Source organism: Otolemur garnettii, unplaced genomic scaffold (genome assembly GCF_000181295.1).
Source record: "Otolemur garnettii isolate 467f Iridium unplaced genomic scaffold, OtoGar3 scaffold00006, whole genome shotgun sequence".
NCBI classification, from domain to species: Eukaryota; Metazoa; Chordata; class Mammalia; order Primates; family Galagidae; genus Otolemur; species Otolemur garnettii.
Window position 1 is genome coordinate 22,408,774 of NW_003852401.1, and position 22,236 is coordinate 22,431,009.

The following is a 22,236-nucleotide window of genomic DNA, read 5'->3' on the forward strand; positions in this document are numbered from 1 at the left end:
GAACTGAAATGCACCCTCTATCTCTGTCGGGGCAGCGTCATGGGGGCGGGGGGTGGGTGAGTGAAGGGGGAGCAGATAGGATTAAAAACAAAATTAAACCCTGTTAAGCCCCGTTTGTTTCCACGTGGGCACACAGAGCTACCTGCTTTTCTTTCCACCTTCCAAGATCATCTGGGGTAAAGCAGGATCCAGGAGCACCCAAATGAGAATCCTGGAGGAGCTTTGTTCTTACGCATTAATTAGCACGCTTGGGGGAAGACCCCCGCGTGAGCTCCGAGGCCAAGGCCCAGGGGACGCCGAGGGATCCCGGCTTCAAGTGCACCAGCATCAAGCCCACCCTCGCACCCGCGCGACCCGCACGCGGCCTGGGCGCTGGGCGCGCGTGAGGGTGCGCGCATCGCCCACCCGCCACGCAGCTCACCTAACACCACCGCGGCCACGGTGCAGAGCAGCAGCCAGTTATTCTTCAGGAACCGCTTGCAGTCCCATCCCTTCCTCGCCGGCTTCCCCATGGCGGGCGCCCGGGCTCGGAGCCGCCTCTGCGGTCGCCGCTTTTGTGCACGAGGCTCGGGAGTGCGCTCGTGGGCTGGGGACCGAGGGACCGCGGGCTACTCGGTGGCGCGGCCGAGGCGGAATTCAGGAGCACAGGGGAGAGAGTGAGCTTTGCTGCCGCTGCTGTTGCTGTCACAGCCGTAGCCGCCACCTGAGATCGCTCACCGCTACTGCTGCCCTGCTAGCCCGGTGGCTTTGCGTGGCGGGCGCGCCCGGCTCCTCCTGGCGGCGCCGCGCTCTGCGGCGCCCGGGCCAACCAGCGAGGAAGGGGGGAGGAGCGGCAGGCTCAGAGAGGCGGGTGGGTGCGTGCGTGGGGCGCCCGGAGTCCCGGTGGAGCAGGCGTGGGAGGGCGCCGAGCGCTGCGGCTGGAGCTGGGGTGGTGGGAACCCTGCGCGCGGCTCCGCAGCCTTCAGCTGGAGCCCCTACTCTGAGTTAACTCTTCCGATTTCGCGTTTTCTTCGGCCCCTAATGCAGAGGGGCGGAGCCATTGACCCCCTTGGCGTGGACTTCATCCTGCAGCCTCGCTCTGTATCCACACCAGCCGTTCCCAGTGCCAGCACCCGCAGAACGCGGTATCCTTTAGGGTTGGGGAAAACTGGCTCTGCCTTGGATCCCTCTTGCTCCCTTGTGCAGGCTGAGATTTTCCCAAAGCGCAAAAGCTTGAAGCCTCTGGGAGGAGAGCCGAAAGAGTACTGGAGACGGGACCAGATTTGGGGAAGTTTCACACAGAACCTCTAGTCTCCCCACGGGGATTAACTCCTCTCCAAGTCTCCGGAGGTGACTTGTTTGTGGACTTCCTTTCCTTATGACTAGCTGTGTGGCCACCACAGGCCCCAAAGCTTTGAGACTCTGTAAAGTAATTAGGAGTGAGAACCTGACACATTGGAAAGGCAAACACAGGAGAAACTAGGTTAGTGGTGCTAAGTAGACTCTGCGTTGCTAAGTGAATTTTCTAACTTTCTAACATTCTTCTGCCCACTTTCTCCACCCTTACTTATACAAACTCTTTCCTTCTTACATCTCATTAGCACTCCGGCAGCTCTAAGCTGGCTTCTCATCAGCTTTCCTAAAATTAAGTGAGCCCTGCATGGTTTTTTGGTTTTTTTTTCTTCCCATTGTTGTTGTTTTTACTACCTGGCATCTACTCTCTGATTTGGGGGTAGGGAGAATTCCTTCAACTAGAGATTTTCTGATAACTAAAACCCTACAATTAGCGCTTCATTCCTTTGGTTTAAATTGATACAAGTATCCTTGAAGAGTTAATTACGATTAAGCTTTATCAGTCACTTAACATTTTATCACCTCCCTTCCAGAAAGTAAACTTTGAGAGATGGAAGGATAGAAAGGTATGATAGGAAGGATGAGGGGTCAACGGGTGTCTGAGGAAGACATGGAGAAACGTCAGGAGTGGGGATACTATCAAGAAGGAAAAGATAGATTCATCCTACAATTAAAAAGCTGGGAAATCTTAAATGTATGACACGAGAGGAATGATAAGTGTATCGTGGAACTGCCATGCAACAATACATTATGCAGCATTTTTAAAGGACGTTTATGAAGTTTTTAATAACTTGGGCTAGCACGTGTTGTATTATAAAGGAAAAAGAAACACCAAAATTGTGTATAAAAATTGATCAGATGTATATAAAATTAACCTATAAAATAAAACCACCTGCTTAGAAAGATGAGTAGAGTCTGCGTACGGTGGCTCACACCTGTAATCCTAGCACTCTGGGAGGCTGAGGCAGGTGGATTGCCTAAGCTCAGGTGTTTAAGACCAGCCTGACGCAGAGCGAGACCAGTCTCCAAAACTAGCCCAGCATTGTGGTGGGTCTGTCGTCCCAGCTGCTTAGGAGGCTGAGGTAAGAGGTTTGCTTGAGTCCACGAGCTTGAGGTTGCTGTGAGCCATGATGCCATAGCACTCTACTGAGGGTGGCAAAATAAGACTCTGACTCAGAAAAAAAAAAAAAAGATTAGAAGAAAATATACCAAAATTTTATAAATGGTTATCTTTGGGTGATAATATCTTGTTTGAATCTTTTCGCTTTCTATTTTTCTGTATTTCCAATGTGCCGTAAACAATCCCATGCTCATTACAGTTGTAGATAGGGCTGTGTTTACAAAATAGGCCCTGAAGAGAAAATAAAGTAGATGAACCTGAGAAGAACTTTGTGTATACCACAAATTTGGGGCTGTAATAAGACAATTACATCTGGGCTCTATGCATGACATACTTGGGTTTAAATCCCAGCACTACTACTTACCAGTTGGGTGGCCTTGGGCAAATTGCTTAAATTTATTGTTTATCAGTTTCTTCATCTGTAAAATGGGGACATTAATAATTTTTACCTCATGGAGGTATTGTAAGATTTAAAAAAATTTTCTAATACTAAATTTATTCAATTTAGTTAAAGTTTTAATTGTAAGTATACAATAGTATAAACAGTACAAAACAGATCTGTGGGTTTCTAATATATTAATACAAAGTACCTGACTACAAAGAGAGGTGGAAGGGGAAAAAGGCGACTGCAGTTGAGGTCTAGTAATAAATAAATACAGAAGTCATGATGGGGCCTGGCGAGGTGGCTCATGCCTGTAATCCCAACAATCTGGGAGGCTGAGGCAGGTGGATCGCCTGAGCTCTTAAATTCAAGATCAGCCTGAACTAGAGCGAGACCCCACTTCTAAAAATAGCCAGGGGTTGTGGGGGGCGCCTGTAATCCCAGCTACATGGGAAGCTGAGAGAAGAGAATCCTTGAGCCCAAAAGTCTGAGGTTGCTATGAGCTATGATGCCATGACATTCTACAGGGGGTGACAAAGTGAGACTCTGTCTCAAAAAAAAAAAAAAAAGTAATGATGATCCACATCATAGTACATTCTACCACCAATGCTGCAGCCAAAATATACTCCCCCAAACCCATTTCATCCTCAGGAGGATGATAATGGCTAGACTCTTATAATTCACCTTAAAGACTATGAGAGAGCCGATGTAACTGTGTAGTCTGTGCATATGGTGGCTTGCAGCATGTGGGTTTTTTCCAAAAGGAGGAAATATAAAATGTTTAGGTTAAGAACTATAAAACCATCAGGTGTCCATAAAAAGTAATTCACTCCTTATTGTTTGATGATCCAGTTTTTTAAATACAATTTGAAAAACAAGCCCTGTGTTATGTCATTATACGGCAGGCAAAGGCTCATTGTGAAAACACTGAGCTGGTGATATTTTTCTCCTGAACTTTTAGGAAAGAGGCAATGAGAGTTTTTTTGGTTTGGGTTCAAGGGAGAGGCTTTTAAGAATTGAAGAACTCTAAGTTCAGGCTATCCCGATGTTCAGAAAGCCTGACTAGAAGAAGCCAAACCAACCCACTTAGCGTTAACACACACCTCTGTTCTGTTAGCAAATTTTACATTAAATACAGAGTGGAAAAAAAAAAACCCTAATAGATTGAAACAAATCAAACATCCATTCTACACAGATAAAACCTTCACAAAGGTCAGCTGAAGTAATCCGGAGCTAAAACTGAATTGTGCAGATTTTTCATGACCAGTCATGTAACACAAACAAAAGTCAATTATTTACATACTGGGAAAGCCCTGTAAGAAATATGCCCCCCAAAGCATTAACTTTTATTTTGTGCCATCCTGAAGACTTGAATATTTTATTTTTCAGATCGTTTAACATTTTTATGGGGTGTGCTGTCTGTCAGGGGGTAATGCTTTGGTACTCTTCATATAGGGTCTCACCTCTCCTATAACTTTCCATTTCCCCAAGAGGAGCTTTCATTCTGCTTTAGAAATTTCACGTAAATTAAAATCTTTATTAAATGTTAATATGAAGAGAGGTGGCACAGGAGGCAAAATATAATTACTTTTTCCTTCAAGGTATTTATAACAGAAAGCTCAGTCTTTCCTGCTTAAAAATCAGTAATACAGGTTTGAATCATCAAAACCTTGGCATGACCTTAGTATCTCAAAGTTATTAACAATGACCTCTAGGGGCAAGTCCATGTTATGGATTTAAGACAGATTTATTATGGTGAGGGAAAACAAGTGTAGCTAGTCATCTTAAAAAATGCCCAACCAGGGCAGTGCCTGTGGCTCAAAGCGGGTAGGGCGCCAGCCCCATATGCCGGAGGTGGGGGGTTCAAACCCAACCCCGGCCAAAAACCGCAAAAAAATAAATAAATAAATAAAAAATAAAAAAAAAATTGCCCAACCACTGCTTCTCAATACAGAAAGACTAAAACTACATACTGTTTATCATATAGCAAACCCCAACAATCTCCCCTGAAATTCCTCTTAGTTTCATTCATTAGAAGGGGATTTAAAAAAAAAAGAAAACTTAAAGAGGAATTTACAGCAGCATTCAGCTTTCCTCTGAAATACTTAGCATCTTAAATATTATGTACAATTCTTTTTTTCATAAGCTAGATGCTGGCTTCAGAGTTTGTGGAACTGGAAGGGGCAAATAACCCATTCAAAAGTATTCTAGAAGTTGTCTTTTGGCAGAACAGCAGGTATCCAAGTTTAAAATAGGAGGGTTGGTTTGTTGCTTTGTGGCCTGCTAAAAATTCAAATCATTTTTGGTTCCCTTTCTACAAAAAAGCTCCGTCACCACCCAGGAGTGGAGATGGGCAGAGGCTGTGGCCCTGCTCCTCTGGCTTCTCACTGCCCACTTCCCTGTTGCTGCAGCAAGGCCTGCGTGGATGTGTGTTGATGAGGATGCCCCCCAGATAGCCTTTATAGATAATTCCACAACATATTTCCTGTCCTTTCCAATATGTGAAATCAAGCAAACAAACCTGGTGTTTTGTTAGAACCAGAAGCCATCTCTGTATCTGAGCCCCCATCTGATTTCTGGAGATTGAACTGGGGAGGTACTTGAGGTGGTACTGTGAGGATCAGAATTATGGTATTTAAATGCCTTCTGCTGCTGTGACCTGGTTGCATTTTATCTTGTTTTGAGGCAGAGTTTTCTCTTTCTTTGGTATCAGTGTCATCTTTAGACCAAGTCCTGTGATTGTGTCTATCACATGATTCCAGTTTTTTTTTTTTTTTTTGATCCTGCTGGCAACTTCTACCTTTTCATAAGCAAGGCACAACTTCTACCTTTTACATTGCAGAAGTCTCCTGAGCAAGTTCATGCAATCTAAATAGCTCTGAAGTCCTTCTCATAGCATTTATTGTCAGCATGATTCAAGAACTAGAGAACTTAGCCTCTGCAAATACAGCAGCCGACTATACTTCTGTACTTCTTGGGCTTGTGGAAACCAAAATTATTTTCTTCTGGGCAATAATCTTCTAAAAGCAGCTATTCTTTGTGTAATAGTGTCCCCAAGGTGCGAGTGCAGGCTGGGCCAACCCCCCCATCCCCACCCCAAGCACTCCTTCCTCCTCAACTGATTTATCTAGAAAAAAAGAGAATTGAATATAATAATATTGTGTGAAAGGCTTAAAGCAGGACATGGCATACAACAAATATTATCACTAGTTTACATGGAGTCTACCTGGCCAGGCATCTTCTATCTCCCTCTCTCTTGAGCCTGTCTATATTAATACAAGAGTCCTTATATTGCCCATTGCACTTTCATACCTAAAGCTTATATGGTGCATACTTATTTGATGCTCATTTAAATTATGCAAGTTTAAATTGTGAAATATGAAAGATTAGTGAAATCTGAGTATATACACAGATTTTGAAATAATAAAAATCTTCCAGACTAAAAAATAGTGAAGAATCTTGAAAGTTCAAAGCTGGCGGGCTAAATGAATTGTAAACTGTGCTGTTGTTATGTGGTAGTTCCAGTTTAGCTGGTAATCAAAAAAGAATCAATGAGCACTTCCAAAGCACTTATGTATCAGGCACAGTGCTAAGTACTTTAAAAATATGAATTCATTTGGTCCTCTCAGCAACTCAGTGAGGTAGGACTGTTGTTATCCCACAGGGCTGTTGGAAGAATCAAATGAGGTACTGTCTTATCCTTGTATCACAACTCAGGAAACTGAAACACAAACAGGTTAAGCTATTTGTCTAAACTCCCTCTGTTAGTAAGAGATGGATCAAGGGTTGAGCTAGGTGGTCTGGGTCTGGAATTTGTGCCCTTAACCAATATCTCTTATAAAGGAATACATAGAAAATGTTATGGGAGAATTACTCAGGTTATGTGTTTTACTGTGTGTAAGAGTCCATTTGCCCATGTCCAGCACACACTTTGATGTCTTACTGTGCTGTGCTCAAGAGGACATGATAGATTTTATGGGGCAGTTGTTGAACTCCTAAATTCTGTGTTCATAGCTGTTGGCATCTAATTCTCTGGGATAGCTCTGCCTAAGGTAAGAAATGGTATATGAAGAATTACTTTGGGGAGAGGGGAGGTTGGAGACCCCTGGTACTTAACTTCTGTTCTATTTTACTTCCTTTGCCTGTGACAGTTCTGGACATAAATGGTCTCAAATTGGACAAGAGGTAGGAGGTATTCGCCTTGTAAGTCTACCCACGGAGAACTTGATACTCAGTTCCTAGAAGAAAGAATTCATTCTCCAAGTCAGGTAGGAAGAATTATTAGGATTTTTTTTTTTCCTGCAGTAAATGTTAACATCTCTCTTTTTTTTCTAAATGCCTTCACCCAAATAAGCCTTAGGCTAATTTTTATTAATTATATTTTGCTACTGTGCTGCTTTCTTTTACGTTTATGTAACTCTTTTATTTCCTTTATTGTTACTGTTCCCTTTTTTAAAATGTTGTCTCATGGACTTTCCTGTTAGTTATTAAAGAAAGTAGACTTTGACTTTGCCACACAAGGTTAAACCAGCAGGGGACAGCCTGGCTTTATATATCAATTGGGATATAAATGGAAAAGGAATTCAGAAATAAAAAGTAAGACATCAGCTCCTAAGCATTACTAGAAATAGTTTGTGGGTAGTATCCTACCATCGTACTACACATGCAGTTGGTTGCTTTGTCCTTATGCTGCGGCAGTGGATGAGGTCATGGGATGCCAGGGAGTCCTTCAGCATCTGGGTGCAGCCTTTCACAGCGGATGGCTAGGGAGAAGGATACTGTCAGTACATCTAGACACCCTTCTTCTGTTTTTTTTGTTAAATTATAAACATATAGATCATGCATACGTTAATACATTTATAGGGTACAATGTACTGATTTCGTATAGAATTAGAAACGCTTACATCGCACTGGTTAATATACCTCATCTCATTTACTTAATTGTTGTGTTAAGAAATTTATACTCTATAAAAAAAAAAAAAAGAAATTTATACTCTATACTTAATATATCTGACATGTACCCTTGCAATAAGCACCAGAGGTGTGATCCCACCATTCACCCTCCCTTGATCTGACCTCCCCCCTCCCCTCCCCTCCCTCCTCCTCTCTCCTTCATCCTGGGCACAGTTGTGATCTATTCTTCATATGAAAGTATGAGTGATTGTAAATTGGTTTCATATAGTACTGAGTACATTGGATATTTTTTCTTCCATTCTTTTTTTTTTTTTTTTTGTAGTTTTTGGCCAGGGCAGGGTTTGAACCTGCCACCTCCAGTATATGGGGCCAGCGCCCTACTCCCTGAGCCACAGGTGCTGCCCCTTTTCTTCCATTCTTGAGCTACTTTACTAAGTAGGATATGTTCCAAGACACCCTTCTTTATTTTCCAGTTGTGATCTGGAACCAACTTACCTTGGAATTATAAATCAGAGAGGAAAAGAACTGTAACTTATTAAATGGTCACAATAATCCTCCAAGCAATATCTTATAAAGATGATTGGGCCAGAAGAAACTTATCTATTAGTCAGATGTCCTTGAACTCTTGGCTTCAACAGAACCCATGGGCTTTAGTGCTCACTCTGACAAACTGAAGAACAATTCCATTTCACTTTAGAATATGAAAAAAAATTCTCTACCTGCATCACACAAGCTGTGTGTCCTCGAGCAAGTCATGTAGCCTCTCTGAAAAGTTTTCTCATCTGAAGACACTGTTGACAATAATAAATACAAATGGTTAATACATATTAGAAACATTTGAAAAAAAATCCAGCCTCCAGAACTAAAGGAAATACAAGTTTAAACTGATATTTATTTACTAGCTGGGTAAAGATATTTTAATATAAAATATTTTAAATTTCACAATTATAAAATGTATACTTTACACATAAATTGTGAATTTAGAGAAGGTTTGGAGAAATGGGAGCTGTGACACGTTGCTGGTGGACCTAGAAAATGCTATGACTTTTCTGAGGACAATTAGGCAATTAGTAACACCTATTAAAAGTGCTTATATTCTGTAATTCAACCATTTTACCTCTAGAAATTTATAACAAAGAAATACCCAAAGATGTGCACAATGGCTGTCTATCTTAGCTTAGCTGGAAGCAACTTAACTGTCTAGTTAAGTGAATTTTCTAAAGATTAAATACATAAAAGTACACTGGACAATGGAACACACCATTTAGGGATTGAAAAGCATATTTTAGTTTTGAACTGACTTACACAGAATTACATGAGAAACTGAATTACACTGGAAAATGGTAGACACACACCACTATGTCTTTCAAAAGTAAATTATAAAATAGTAGGTGTTCTTATTTTTTTACAATGAGAATGTAGTAATTTTTTATTTGTGTACTTGAGAATATAAAACAAGATATGCATTCTAGAATTTCAATTAAATGTACGTGTGTGTGTAAGAGTAGGAACATGAAAATCATCGATGTGCTTTTCTCCATTGCCTTTCTGAGCTCATGTTCCTTGCCCTACTAGGCAGAGGTGTTCACTTGTGTGGGAGATTAGGATTTGTTACAGAAGGAATTTTAAAAATGTGGTAACATTCCATTCTGCTTGATATATATAGGATTATGTAGCAGGGCAGACTATTACCGAGAAAGAATATCCTATATTCCTTCATTTCCCCTTTAGAAGATCAAAAGCCTAGGCTGGAAGACCCATCTTACATAATTCTTCTGTAGTATAAGAAAGATAGCCCTCCACCTGTAACAACCGTCACTCTGCCGTAGCAGGATGTTAAGACTAGGGAAGAAGAAGAAAAACACCAGTTTCTGCTTAAGAGAATGGTGGGGGAGAAAAAAGGGAGAGAGGAAAAGAGACTGTGGTCCTGTTTTCTCTCTCTAGGCTTTGTCCAGTAAGGGGATGTATATTTAAAAAAGGATGTATATGTATAAAGAAAAGTGGCAGCTCTGTCCCCCATGCCTCATTTGGGAGGTTACCACCTAAGCTACCACTTATTAACCTGGAGTGTAACCACATCAATGCAAACATAGCAGGTTTGCATTGGTTTGATATTTGTTAGAGTGGATTCTGATGTTGTCAGCTTGATTCAACCATGAATATTCACCATGGACCTTTCACGGGTAAAGGTGATGAGTGAGTTCACAAACTCATCCTAGAAAAAGTGCTACATCCCTCATTACTGAATATCACTATGGTCACCTTTGAAGTACTGCCCTTGGGGAGCTAGGCATCAATGCCAGCCCCCAAGCCACCCATCAAAGCAATTTTGGAACTCTTTTTCTGGAATGGCCATCAGAACTGTTGTTGTCTTACCCTTGATGTCAAAACATCTTCCTTTCAGTATTTCCTTTATCTTTGGGTAAAGAAAAAAAAAGGCACTGGAGGCCAGATAAGGTGAGTAGGGAGGGCATTCCAGTACAGTTATTTGTTTCCTGGCTAAAAACTCCCTCACAGACAAAGCTGTGTGAACTGGTGCATTGTCGTGATACAAGAACCATGGGTTGTTGGCCAAGATTTTCAGTTAAGATTTTCCTGCTTCTCTTTTCATGTTTACTTGGTCTTCTATGCTTCTCTCAGTCAGCTGATGACTGTGATGCACAATTAAACGAATTTTTACAGTGTTTTTTGTCAATTCTGCTCAATACTGTCAGCTCTAACCTCTCTTCATCAGTGATGCTTTCTCTCCCCTCAGAAAAATATTTAATCCATTTGTACACTGCTGTTTTCTTCATGGCCTTATTCCCATAATTTTTGACTAACGTGTCTCTGATTTAACTTCCACTCTTGCTAAGTTTGACAAGAAATTTAATGTTTGTTTGTTGCTATAATTTAAGCTCCAACATTCTTGCACACAAAAACATGCAAAAATAATGAATGCTACTCAGCAAGATACTGCCACATAGCCATGTGAACACAACTGTGAGACAGATATACCAAGGTTATGAAACCTTACCGAGTTGTTTGTACAGTGTTGCCAAGGTAAGCACATGGTGCCAAGTTTGTGAACTTAATTGTCAGACTTTCAGATGGTTTAACCATCTATTGGTGGTAGTTGTTTGAGATCATTGTATTTAAATCTTCTAATTTTATCATTCCTTCTGAGTGCTTTACTGGAATCAACTTTTTGGTTACCCTGAAATAGATTTTATACAGAAAAGGCTAGATGAATATTTAATTTTTACTGTTTATTTGTCTTCTCAATAATGAATTAGTATACTAGCAATTGCCAGTGGTGATTGCTCAGAATTTCATTTTGTTTTCATTTTCCTTAAAGGTATTATGAACACTATGAATTTATATATGTTTTAGATATATTTATGTGTTCTAATCACGGCAGACATGATTCTTTTCCATGTTTAAATTGTCCCATCTTTGGCTAATTGGAGCCCCTTCATTTTGGCTCCTGTGCTTTTTTTGACAACCTTTTGTCTTCAATAGAACGTTTGTTTTCTGGCTCAACAGGATGTGACCATTTTATGTATTTCTTGCCCTGGATTTAAAATTAGCCATTTTCCAAAGGGGAATAGTATTTCCCCCCATGGGGAACAGTATTTTAGAAACTATAATCTTGGTGATGAGGGTTCTTCATTAAGAGGTTGTCATTGTTTCTAGGCCTTTTCAATGGACCAAGCTCAGAAATGTGTACTTCATACTAAGAGACAAATAATAAGTTTTTATACTGTTATTTCCAATGCAATTTTTATTGTGCTATTATATGCATAATAAATTGTGCCATTTTAACTATTTTCAAGTGTATACTTTAGTGACATTGAGTACGTGGATATTTGCAGCAATCACCACCATTCATCCTCAGAATGTTTTTATCTTCTTAGACCAAAACTCTGTACCCATTAAACATTAACTGTTTTCCACCTCTTCCCTGTCACTCTAATTCTAAGCAGATACCATCTTACTTTCTGTAAATATGAATATTTATTTTTTGTTACTGGCTTATTTTAATTAGCATGATGCCTTTAGGTTCATCCACATTGAATCATGTGTCAGAATTTTCTTCCTTTTTAAGGCTGAATAATATTCCATTGTATATACTTACCACATTTTATTTCTCCATTCATTGGTTGATGGACACTAGGTTACTTCCACCCCTGGCTATTGTGAATGATGATGCTGAGAACATGGCATAAAAATATCTGTTTTAATTCTTGCTTTTAAATTCTTTTGGGCATATACCAAGAAGTTAATTACTAGAGCATATGATAATTCCATATTTAATTTTTTGAGGAACCACTATGGTGTTTTCCACAGCAGCAGCAATTTGACATTTCCACTAGCAACATACAAAAGTTCCAATTTCTCTACATACTCACCAATATCTGTTATTTTCTGTTTTTTAAAATTCTGGGTTTTTTTTTTTTGTTTGTTTTTGCAGTTTTTGGCTGGGGCTGGGTTTGAACTCGCCGCCTCATGGGGCCAGTGCCCTACTCCTTTGAGCCACAGGGGCCACCCTTGTTTTTTTTTTTTAAATCACAGAAATTCTAATGGGGGATGAACCAAATCAAGTTTAAAATTTGAACGAACAGGATTTTGGATGAACTTCTACCATTTTATTCTTCAGTTTCTCTTCTCTTTACCTTGAAAATCTTTATTCTTAAAGACATGAAGTACTTATATCCTAATCCTTTAATATACATATAATAACTAAAAAAACAAGACCTATATGACTTCCAATAATAAGATTACTCAATGAAGTTTAAGATTTCTTTGTGGTTCTTTTGTAGGATAGGATATATACTGCTAGTGATATAAAACCAAATTACTGTGTTTAAATCTCTTGACATAATTCTTTTCTCTGTTGGTTATTCCATCAATTTGATATACAGTTAGTAACATATTTGTCTATTTGTTTTCAAATTTCAGAACTTAAATTTAACAATTTTTACGTCATGTAAAACCCATAGCTCAGTCAAAACTCTCAATTTCTCATCATAGAGAATTCTCACTTTCATTCCCATCCCCTCTCTTTTACTACCCTTCCTCCCACTGCAGGTAATAATTATTTAAGCAATTATTAGTGTTTCACATATCCTGCTATTGTTTCTTTTAGAAAATATAAACAAATATTTTTATCTACATTCTCCTCCCTTGGACACAGAGTGGCAGTTTACACGCCCTGTCCTGTGCCTCCCTTTTTCATTGAACAGTACATCCTGGTGCTTACTCTAGATAGAAATCTTCCTCATTCCCTTTTCTACTTAATACTCCTCTGTGTAGATGTTATTATAAAGAAATCTTCCTCATTCCCCTTTCTATTTATTACTCCTCTGTGTAGGTATTGTTATAAAGAAAGCTTCCTCATTGCTTTACTCTGCTACAGAATACAGTACTGTATGGCTATATACACAGTCTATTTAACAAGCTCACTCATGACTGCCTCTGATTTATTTCCAGTATTTTGCTATGACAAACAATACAATAAGAAATAATATTGACTTCACCCAACAATGCTCTGATAAATGTTTACCAAAAAACTCTATGGAAACTCATACAAATCACAACTCTGATAATGTAACTTTTGACAAATTCCATGGTGAAGTACTCCCACCATGGCCAATTTCAAATTACCAATTCACTGAATGTGAAATTAGAAAGATATGTATAGTGGCACACTATTATGTAATGTTTCTACCATATAGAGAGAAAAATGCAAATAATCTCAAGGCCACAAAAGATACCGAAAATAATCACAGAATTGTGAGTTTTGATTATTTATTACCTTTGTTTAATCTCATTGTGGTTTGTATTCCTTTTTTTTTTTTTTGAGATGGAAAAGAGACTTTTGAGACTTGCTGTGTTGCCCAGGCTAGTCTGGAACTCCTGGTTTCAAGCCTCCTACCTTAGCCTTCTGAGTATATTACCTTTGATTTAACTGTAACTTATTTAGTTTTATATTTATATAATATTTTTTATGGGACAAGGGTCTCCCCGTGTTGCCTGGGCTGCCTCAAACTCAAGGGATGTTCCTGTCTCAGCCTCCAGAGTAGCTGAGACCATAGGCACACACCAACATGCCCACCTTATAATTTTATGTTTTTTAATAAAAAGTGTTTAATAACTAACATTTCAGAAATTCCTGAAAATGTGATAGTTGGCTCTTGTGAGATGGTTTGAGCCAGCACATCAATACATTTATATCTTGTTTGAATGCCTGAAAAGAAACTTCTGCTATCTGCCTAAACTAGCCAGCACTAAGATTATATGCATATTATGATAAGTGTAAAGACTTCTCTTAGGAAAAGAAGTCCAAAGGTATGCACTTAGGATCTGTGTGGAAGCTCCCTTTGACTATCAATGTCCCAGGTCCTCCTTCGTCTCTGCTCTGCCATCTTAGCAAGAAGCCTCATGGTCCAAAGTGGCTAATGCAGCACCAGGCAAAAAGTCCAGAAGTCAGAGAGCCAGCAAGAAGTGGGAAAAGGCAAAGTAGTTGCATTGCTCAGGTGAGTCTCTACCTTTTAGGCTGTTTTTTGAAGACCCCATCCAGCATTGTTGCTTTTAACTTGCCAGATAGCACTTAGCTATCTGATCACACCGCTGTAAGGCAGGGCTGGGAAGTGGAGTCAACTATGCAGATTTCTGTCCCAGATAAAATCAGGATTTTTTGGTTTGTTTTATCTTAGTAAGAAATGGAAAATGAATACTGGGTAGGCAACTGCTTAGCAGAATACACCCCACTGTCTAATTAAAATCTTCTAAGCCACTCCTTTTATAAAGCTACTTCTGACCATACCCTCTTCTCTAAACTACAGTATTTATTCTCCAATGATAGTTTTATATGCAATATCTTTTCTGATATTGCATATAAAATCTTTATATTAATATCTTTGTTATTTCGTGTAGAGATGTGGTCTTACTATAATGCTCAGGCTGGTCTAAAACTGCTGGTCTCAAGCAATCTTTCCACCTCAGCCTCCAAAATGCTGGGATTACAGGTGTAAGCCATCATGCTCAGCCTCGTGTTACTCTCTTATGAAGTCCTTTGTTAGATTTTGATGTAAAGGTTGCATAAGTGTCATAAAATAGACTAAGACAGTGGTTCTCAACCTGTGGGTTGTTTTCCCTTTGGGGGTTGAGCAACCCTTTCACAGGGGTTGCTTAAGACCATCCTGCCTATCAGATATTTACATTACGATTTATAACAGTAGCAAAATTACAGTTATAAAGTAGCAATGAAAATAATTTTATGGTTGGGGGTCACTACAACGTGAGGAACCATATTAAAGGGTCACAGCATTAGGAAGGTTGAGAACCACTGGGCTAAGAAGTATATATGCTTTTTTTTTTCCCCCTTCTGGAAGAGTTTGTGTAAGATTTGTTCCCCTCCTTTAAATATTTGGAAGAATTCACTAGGTAATCTGTTCTGTTACTATTTTCTAACTCATTTCCACTAGATTCATAAAATATTTTCTAAATGATCATAATATTTGAACTATTGATACTTGTTTTATGGTCCACTATATAGTTAGTTGTAATAAATGTTCCCTATGGCCTTAAAAAAATATTCTTTCATTGTTTGGTGGTGTTTTATATAATCATATCAAGTTTGTCAATCAGGTCCTTCAGATCTATTTCTTTACTGATTTTCCAAGCTTCTTCTTCAAGTTACTGAGAGATATATGTTAACAATCTCCTATTATAGTTTGGAAATGTCTTTCTCTTTTTTAGTGCTGTGAATTTTGCTTTATTTACTTCAAATCTGTATTGTTAGATTCATACAACTTTAGAATAGTTATAATCTTGTGATATATTGACCTTTTAATCTTTACGAAATATCACTCCGTCTTTAGTAATACTGCCTATCTGAAAACTGTTTTTGTCTACTATTAGTATAGTTATACTGCCTTTATTTTAATTAATGTTTGCAAGATATATCATGTTCCATACTTTTAATAAAAACTTGTTTCATCATTTAAAGTGTGTGTCTCAAAAAGTGTAAACAATTGGCTTTTGATTTTATTTTTATGCTGAAAATTATAGTTTTTGCATTAGAGTATTTAACTCATTTCTGTTTAATGAAATTACTAATATATTTGGGTTTACATCAGCTTAATATTTGTTCTACCTGTTTTATGCTTCTTTTCCTCTTTTTTGTCACTTTTTTCCTTTTGGATTAATTAAGTATATTATAATTATTCCAAATAACTTATTGGTTATATACATCTTAACAATTTTAGTGTATCCACTTGAGATTATTGTATCTATTCTTGAGTAATTAATGTCTAATGTGAGCCAGTATTTAACATAGTGATAGAACTATAGAACATATGCATTCCATTTATCTTTGGTGTTTATGTTGTCAACCATTTAAATTTAACATATAAGGTCTGACAATTAAGTTCATGAACTCATCCTAGAAAAGGTACTACACATCTCATTGCTAACTATCACTACTATCTCCTTTGAAGTTCTCCCCTTGGGAAGCTATTGCAATGATACACCTAGTCCACCCTTCAGAGCAACTTTGCAATTTTTTTGAGATAGAGTCTCACTTTGTCATCCTTGATAGAGTGCCATGGTATCATACCTCACAGCAACCTTAAACTCTTGGGCTCAAGCAATTCTCTTACCTCAGCCTCCCAAGTAGCTGGGACTACAGACACCCACCACAACGCTCAGCTATTTTTTTTAGAGACAAAGTTTCACTTTTACTTCAGCTGGTCTCAAACTCATGAGCTCAGACAACCCACCCACCTCAGCATCCCAGTGTGCTAGTATTACAGGTGTGAGCCACCTCACCTGGCTGGAATTCTTTTTCTTGAATGGCCATCAGAGCTACCATCATATTACCCTTGATGCCCTGAATGTCATCAAAATGTCTTCCTTTCAATATTTCCCTTATCTTCAGGTAAAGAAAAAATTCATTGGGGGCCAGAGCAAGTGAGTAAGGGAGGTTCCAATATGATTGTTTGTTTATCGGCTGAAAACTCCCTCACAGATAGTGTTCATTGGTGAGCCTCTTGAGGACCATTTTTGTACACACCTTTTTTATGCCAAAATTTTCAGTTAAGATTTTCCTAACTGTTTTTGTATGTTGGTCTGCTATGCGTCTCATAGTCAGCTTACAATTTTCTACAATTTTGATGTACAATTCAATGAATTTTTGCAATGTTTTCATCAGTTCTGCTTGTTATTGACCACCTTGACCTCTCTTCATCAGTGACTTTCTCTCCCCTCAGAAAAACATTTAATCCATTTGTATACTGCCATTTTCTTGATAGCATTATCCCTATAAACTTGGACTATCATGTTCCTGATTTCACTTCCACTCTTGCAAAGTTTAACAAGAAATTTAATGTTTGTTCGTTGCTCTAACTCAACCTCCAACATTCTTCCTATACACACAAAAACACTCTACAACAATAATGAATACTGCTCAGCATAATGACACATCAACAGGAACACAGCTGTGAGATACTGATATACCAAAGTTATGAAGCCTTACTGAGTTCTTTGTACAGTGCTGCCAACATGAGCAAGTTAGCTTAATTGTTAGACCTCGCAACTCCAATGCCCTATAAGACAGAATTAGTTCGCTTGGCAACAAAGATATTTGCACCAGATTGTTCATTGCAGCTCAATTCATAATTACCAAGTCATGGAAGAAGCCCAAGTGCCCATCGACACATGAATGGATTAATAAATTATGGTATATGTATACCATGGAATACTATGCAGCATTAAAAAAAGATGGAGACTTTACCTCTTTTATGTTTACGTGGATGGAGCTGGAAAATATTCTTCTTAGTAAATTATCTCAGGAATGGAAAAAAAATCCAATGTACTCAGTACTACTATGAAGCCAATTGATAATCACTTACACTTTCATATGAAAGATGAATCACAACTATAGCCCAAGATGAGAGGGAGGGGGTGGGGGATGGGAAAGGAGGAGGGTGGTTAGATAGAGGGAAGGTTAATGGTGGGACCACACCTGTGGAGCATATTGCAAGGGTATAAGTCAAATCTTTCAAGTATAGAACACAAATGTCTTAACACTGTGATTAAGTAAATGAGGTGAAAGCTATGTTAATTAGTAGAATGTAAGCACTCCAATTTGTACAAATAATCAACACATTGAATCCCACAAAGGCATAAATGTATTCATGATCTATGTATATATGACTTTAAAAAAATAAAATTTTAAAAGAGACAGAATTAGTAGTAGTACTAGTATTTTCACATATTTTGTTTTTTTGGTGCTCTTAACAACTTCCTACATTCCATATTTCTGCCTGGGATCACTTTTACTTTTTTCCTGAGGAATCCCCTTTAATAGTTCTTACAGCACAGGTCTCCTGCCAATGAATTTCCTCTGCCTTTCATTGTCCAGAAATATCTTTATTTCACCTTCACTTTTGAAGAAAGCTTTTGCTCTCCTCTTAGACTCTGCTGTGATCCAGAGCAGACACTTCATGCTTCAGGCTTTGTCCCGACCCTTAGTGACTGGGGCTCCTAATTCCTAATTCCTAACTTACTCTGCATGCCCACCTCCCAGCTGCAGCCCACCCGAGCCTCAGAGGGGTATTTCTTGCTTGCCTGCTAATTGTGAACCAGTTCTTGACTATGCACCCCTGTGAATTTTTTTCATCATCCAGTGTGCTATGATCATATCTTCTCCAATTAAGTCTGAGCCCCAGCACTGGGAAGAAAGCCCCCTTCTAAGTTCATCCATCCTTGGGTATTCTGCTTAGGACTAGTGTATTCTTTAGCATTCTCTTTATAACTTTATTGTACTTCCCTGTTTGAATTAACAATTATTTATCTCAAACTTTTCCTGTTTAAATTACTTTGTGATTTATCTTTATTGATTGGATCCTGAAAATACCCTAACCTGCATTCCCAGGATAAATCCCATTGGTCTTGATATATTATCCTTTCTATATATTGTTGGATTAAATTTACTAACTTTAAAAGAAATATACATCTATGTCATGAAAGATAATTTTCTCTAATTCCATTGTCTTATAATGACTTCACCTGGCTTTAGAATAAGGATAATACTGGCCTCATGACATGATTTGGTGTTTCCTCTTTCTCAATTTTCTGAAAAAGTATGTATAGGATTGGTGGTATTTTCTTTTCTTTTTTTAATTTCAGGTTAATGTGAGGGTACAAATAACCAAGTCACAATATTTGAATTTGTTAGAGTTCCTCTTGTAGTTATGTTCTGCACCCAAAACGTGTGCCACACACCCCTACATTGTGCACCACATTGGAGCACCCTAAGCTCCCCTCAACTTGAATTGAAATGAGTTTTTCTCCTATGTGTGCATGAAGTAGATCATCTACTGGCTTCATATTAGTAATGAGTATATTGGATATTTGCTTTTCCATTCTCATGGTACTTTACTGAGAAGAATGTGTTTCAACTCCATCCAGGTTAATACAAAAGATGTGAAGTCACCGCCTTTTTAATGGCTGAATAGTATTCCATGGTATACATAAAGCACAGTTTGTTAATCCATTTCTGTGTTGATGGGGATTTAGGTTGTTTCCACATCTTGGTGATTGTAAATTGAGCTGCAATAGACAACCTAATGCAAATGTCCTTAGGAGAAAATGTTTTTTTTCTTCTTGGTAGATGCCTAGTAGTGGGATTATGGAGTCAAATGGGAGATCTAATTTTAGTTCTTTGAGGATTCTCCATTCTTCGTTCCAAAGAGGCTATATTAGTTTGCAGTCCTCAAACAGTGTCTCCACATCCACGCCAGCATCTGCAACTTTGGGATTTCGTGATGTGGGCTAATCTTAATGGGGTTAGGTGATATCTCAGGGTGGTTTTGATTGGCATTTCTCTGATGATTAGGAACCATGAACCATTTTTTCATGTTTGTTAGCCATTCATTTATCTGCCTCTAGAGAAGGTTCTGTTCATGTCTCTTGCCCAGTGATAAATGGGAGGATTGTTAGCTCTTTTTTTATTGATTAATTTGAGTTCTCTATAGATCATAGTTATCAAACCTTTGTCAGGTTCATGATATGAATATATTTTTTCCCCATTTTGAAGGTTGTCTATTTGCTTTGATTGGGTTTGTGCAGAAGCTTTTTTGTGCAGAACCTTTTCAGCGTTTTTTTTTTTTTTTATTGTTTGGGATTCACTGAAAGTAAAAAGAATTAGGTTACACTGATTGCATTTGTTAGGTAACATTCCTCTTATAATTGTGTTCTGCCCCCAAGGGGTGTGCTATACACTGTGAGCCCCCATCCCTCTCCCTCCTCTCATCTCCCTACTCCCTCTTTCCCCTCCCCCCACCTTGTATTAGATCATCTACTGCCTTCGTATTAGAATTGAATACTTTTCAATACTCAGTTAACTCCTATTTAATTAACTGCTGTTTGTTAATTTTTGTTATTGCTGCAATTGCCATGGAAGCCTTCTTCATAAAATCTTTCCCTAGGCCATCATCTTTAAAAGTTTTTCCCACACTATCTTCTAGGATTTTTATCATTTCATGACTTAGATATAAATCTTTTATCCATCTTGAATCAATTTTTATAAGTGGTGAAAGATGCAGGTCCAGTTTCAGTCTTTTACATGTGGTTATTCAGTTCTTCCAGTACCATTTATTAAATAAGGATTCTTTCTCCAATTTATGCTTTTGTTTGGTTTGTCAAAGATCTGATGACTACAAGAGATTGGTTTTATCTCTTAGTTTTCTATTCAGTTCCAAATGTCTATGTCTCTATTTTTGTGTCAATACCATGCTGTTTTGATCACTAGGGACTTGTAATATAGCCTAAAGCAGTGATTCTCAACCTTCCTAATGCTGCAACGTATTTTCATTGTTAAAAAGGGGTTGCAACCCACAGGTTGAGAACCACTGGAAGGTTGATGACTCCAGCTCTGTTTTTATTACTAAGAATTGCCTTGGCTTGTATTTTCTTAAATGTTGGGTGGAATACACCAGTGATGCCAACTGGGCCTGGTGTTCTTTGTGGGAAGTTGTTAACTATGCATTCAGTTTCTTTTCTTTTTTTTTGAATTCAGTTTCTTTAACTGATATTTGTTTGTTTAAATTCTTTATTTCTTCTCAGGTCAGTTTTGATCATTTGTGTCTCTCAATGTATTTGTTCATTTCATCTAAGTTGTGAAATATGTTGGCATAAAGTTGTTCATAATGTACCCTTACATCTTTAATGTCTCGTAGGTCTGCAGTGATATTTTCTCTTTCTCTCCTGATATTGGTATTTTGTACCTTTTCTTCATTTTTCTCCTGATCAATTTGGATAGGAGTTTGTGAATTTAATCATTTCTTTCCTCCAAAGAACTAGCTTTGGGGTTCATTGATTTTTTTTTTTTAATACATTTTTTTCTGGTTTTAAAGTTACCTCATCCCTGTGATCTTGTATTCTCAAATCCTGGCAATTTTCTATCAACTTCAAAGAGACTTAACTGCCTTCAAGCAGGTTTTATTATTGTATGTTTTCAGGCTTTTCAAGTTGTTCTCAACAGGAGCACTAATCTTCCACATGTTACTTTATTATAGCCAGAAGTAGAAATCTGAGAGGTATAATTTAGGTGGCTGGTATTGCCGGATTCCTGGGTTTAAGACTTTTTCTCTGTTGCTTACTAGTACTGCTATTAATAACCTTGGACAAGTCATACAACTTGATGAAGGTTTAGTTTCCTCTGCTGTGAAATGAGGATAATAATAGTATCTTACATCACAAGGTTTATATAAGAATTAGGTAACGTAATTCAAAGTAAATTTTGTTTTATGAACTGCAATGAATTTTATAAATATAACATGGCTCATATTTAATTTCTACAACTGTCAAATGCCCTGAAGGCAAGGGCTGTGTCTTTTTTATCTTTGATACCACAACACCTAGCATAGTTCTGAAACATATTTTGGTGTTTAGTAAGTGTTTGTTGAACTCAACCAAAGCTATTATGCATTAATGGTTATAGTTTTTACATACTGACTCTATATTAAATATATCTTTTATGACCAAATTATTGATAACATCTAAAGTAATCAGGATCATACTGAATTATTATTTATTACCATTATTTAGACTAAAAATGTATGCACTATTATATATAAATTTTCTGCATTCTTGTAGGATTATCCTCTTTTTGGTCATAAACAGAAAAATATTCAGGAACATCTATGATTGGTAGGCCATCCCCAAGGACTGTTTCATAGGAGGAAAAGAGGGACAATGCCCTGATCCTGATAATACTGTAGGCTGGATGTACAAATATAGTCAGAGTTTCCTAAGAGATATGTCACTGAAATTTCTTATCTGTAACCCTGTGGCTATATCCCTTTATAGCTTATGAAAATATATGGGTCCAGAAGAATTAACTACACTAGCTACCAGTAACAGATTTGTGTTTTATCTGACCATTTGGAGTTTTCTCCTTACATTTGTACTTATCTCCTGCATCAGGCTTAAACTCAGG

The 22,236-nt window shown here is 38.1% G+C and overlaps 1 protein-coding gene across 1 annotated transcript in view; it reads right to left on the minus strand.

The window, feature by feature from the left end:
• SLC1A1 (solute carrier family 1 member 1) overlaps positions 1–517 on the minus strand; it is a 76,004-nt gene extending 75,487 nt beyond the window's left edge. Inside the window, exon 1 of the mRNA XM_012812845.2 lies at positions 422–517. Coding sequence (XP_012668299.2) covers positions 422–512 — 91 coding nt within the window. The 5' untranslated portion in view covers positions 513–517. The remainder of the gene's footprint in view (positions 1–421) is intronic.
• Positions 518–22,236: the final 21,719 nt, after the last annotated feature.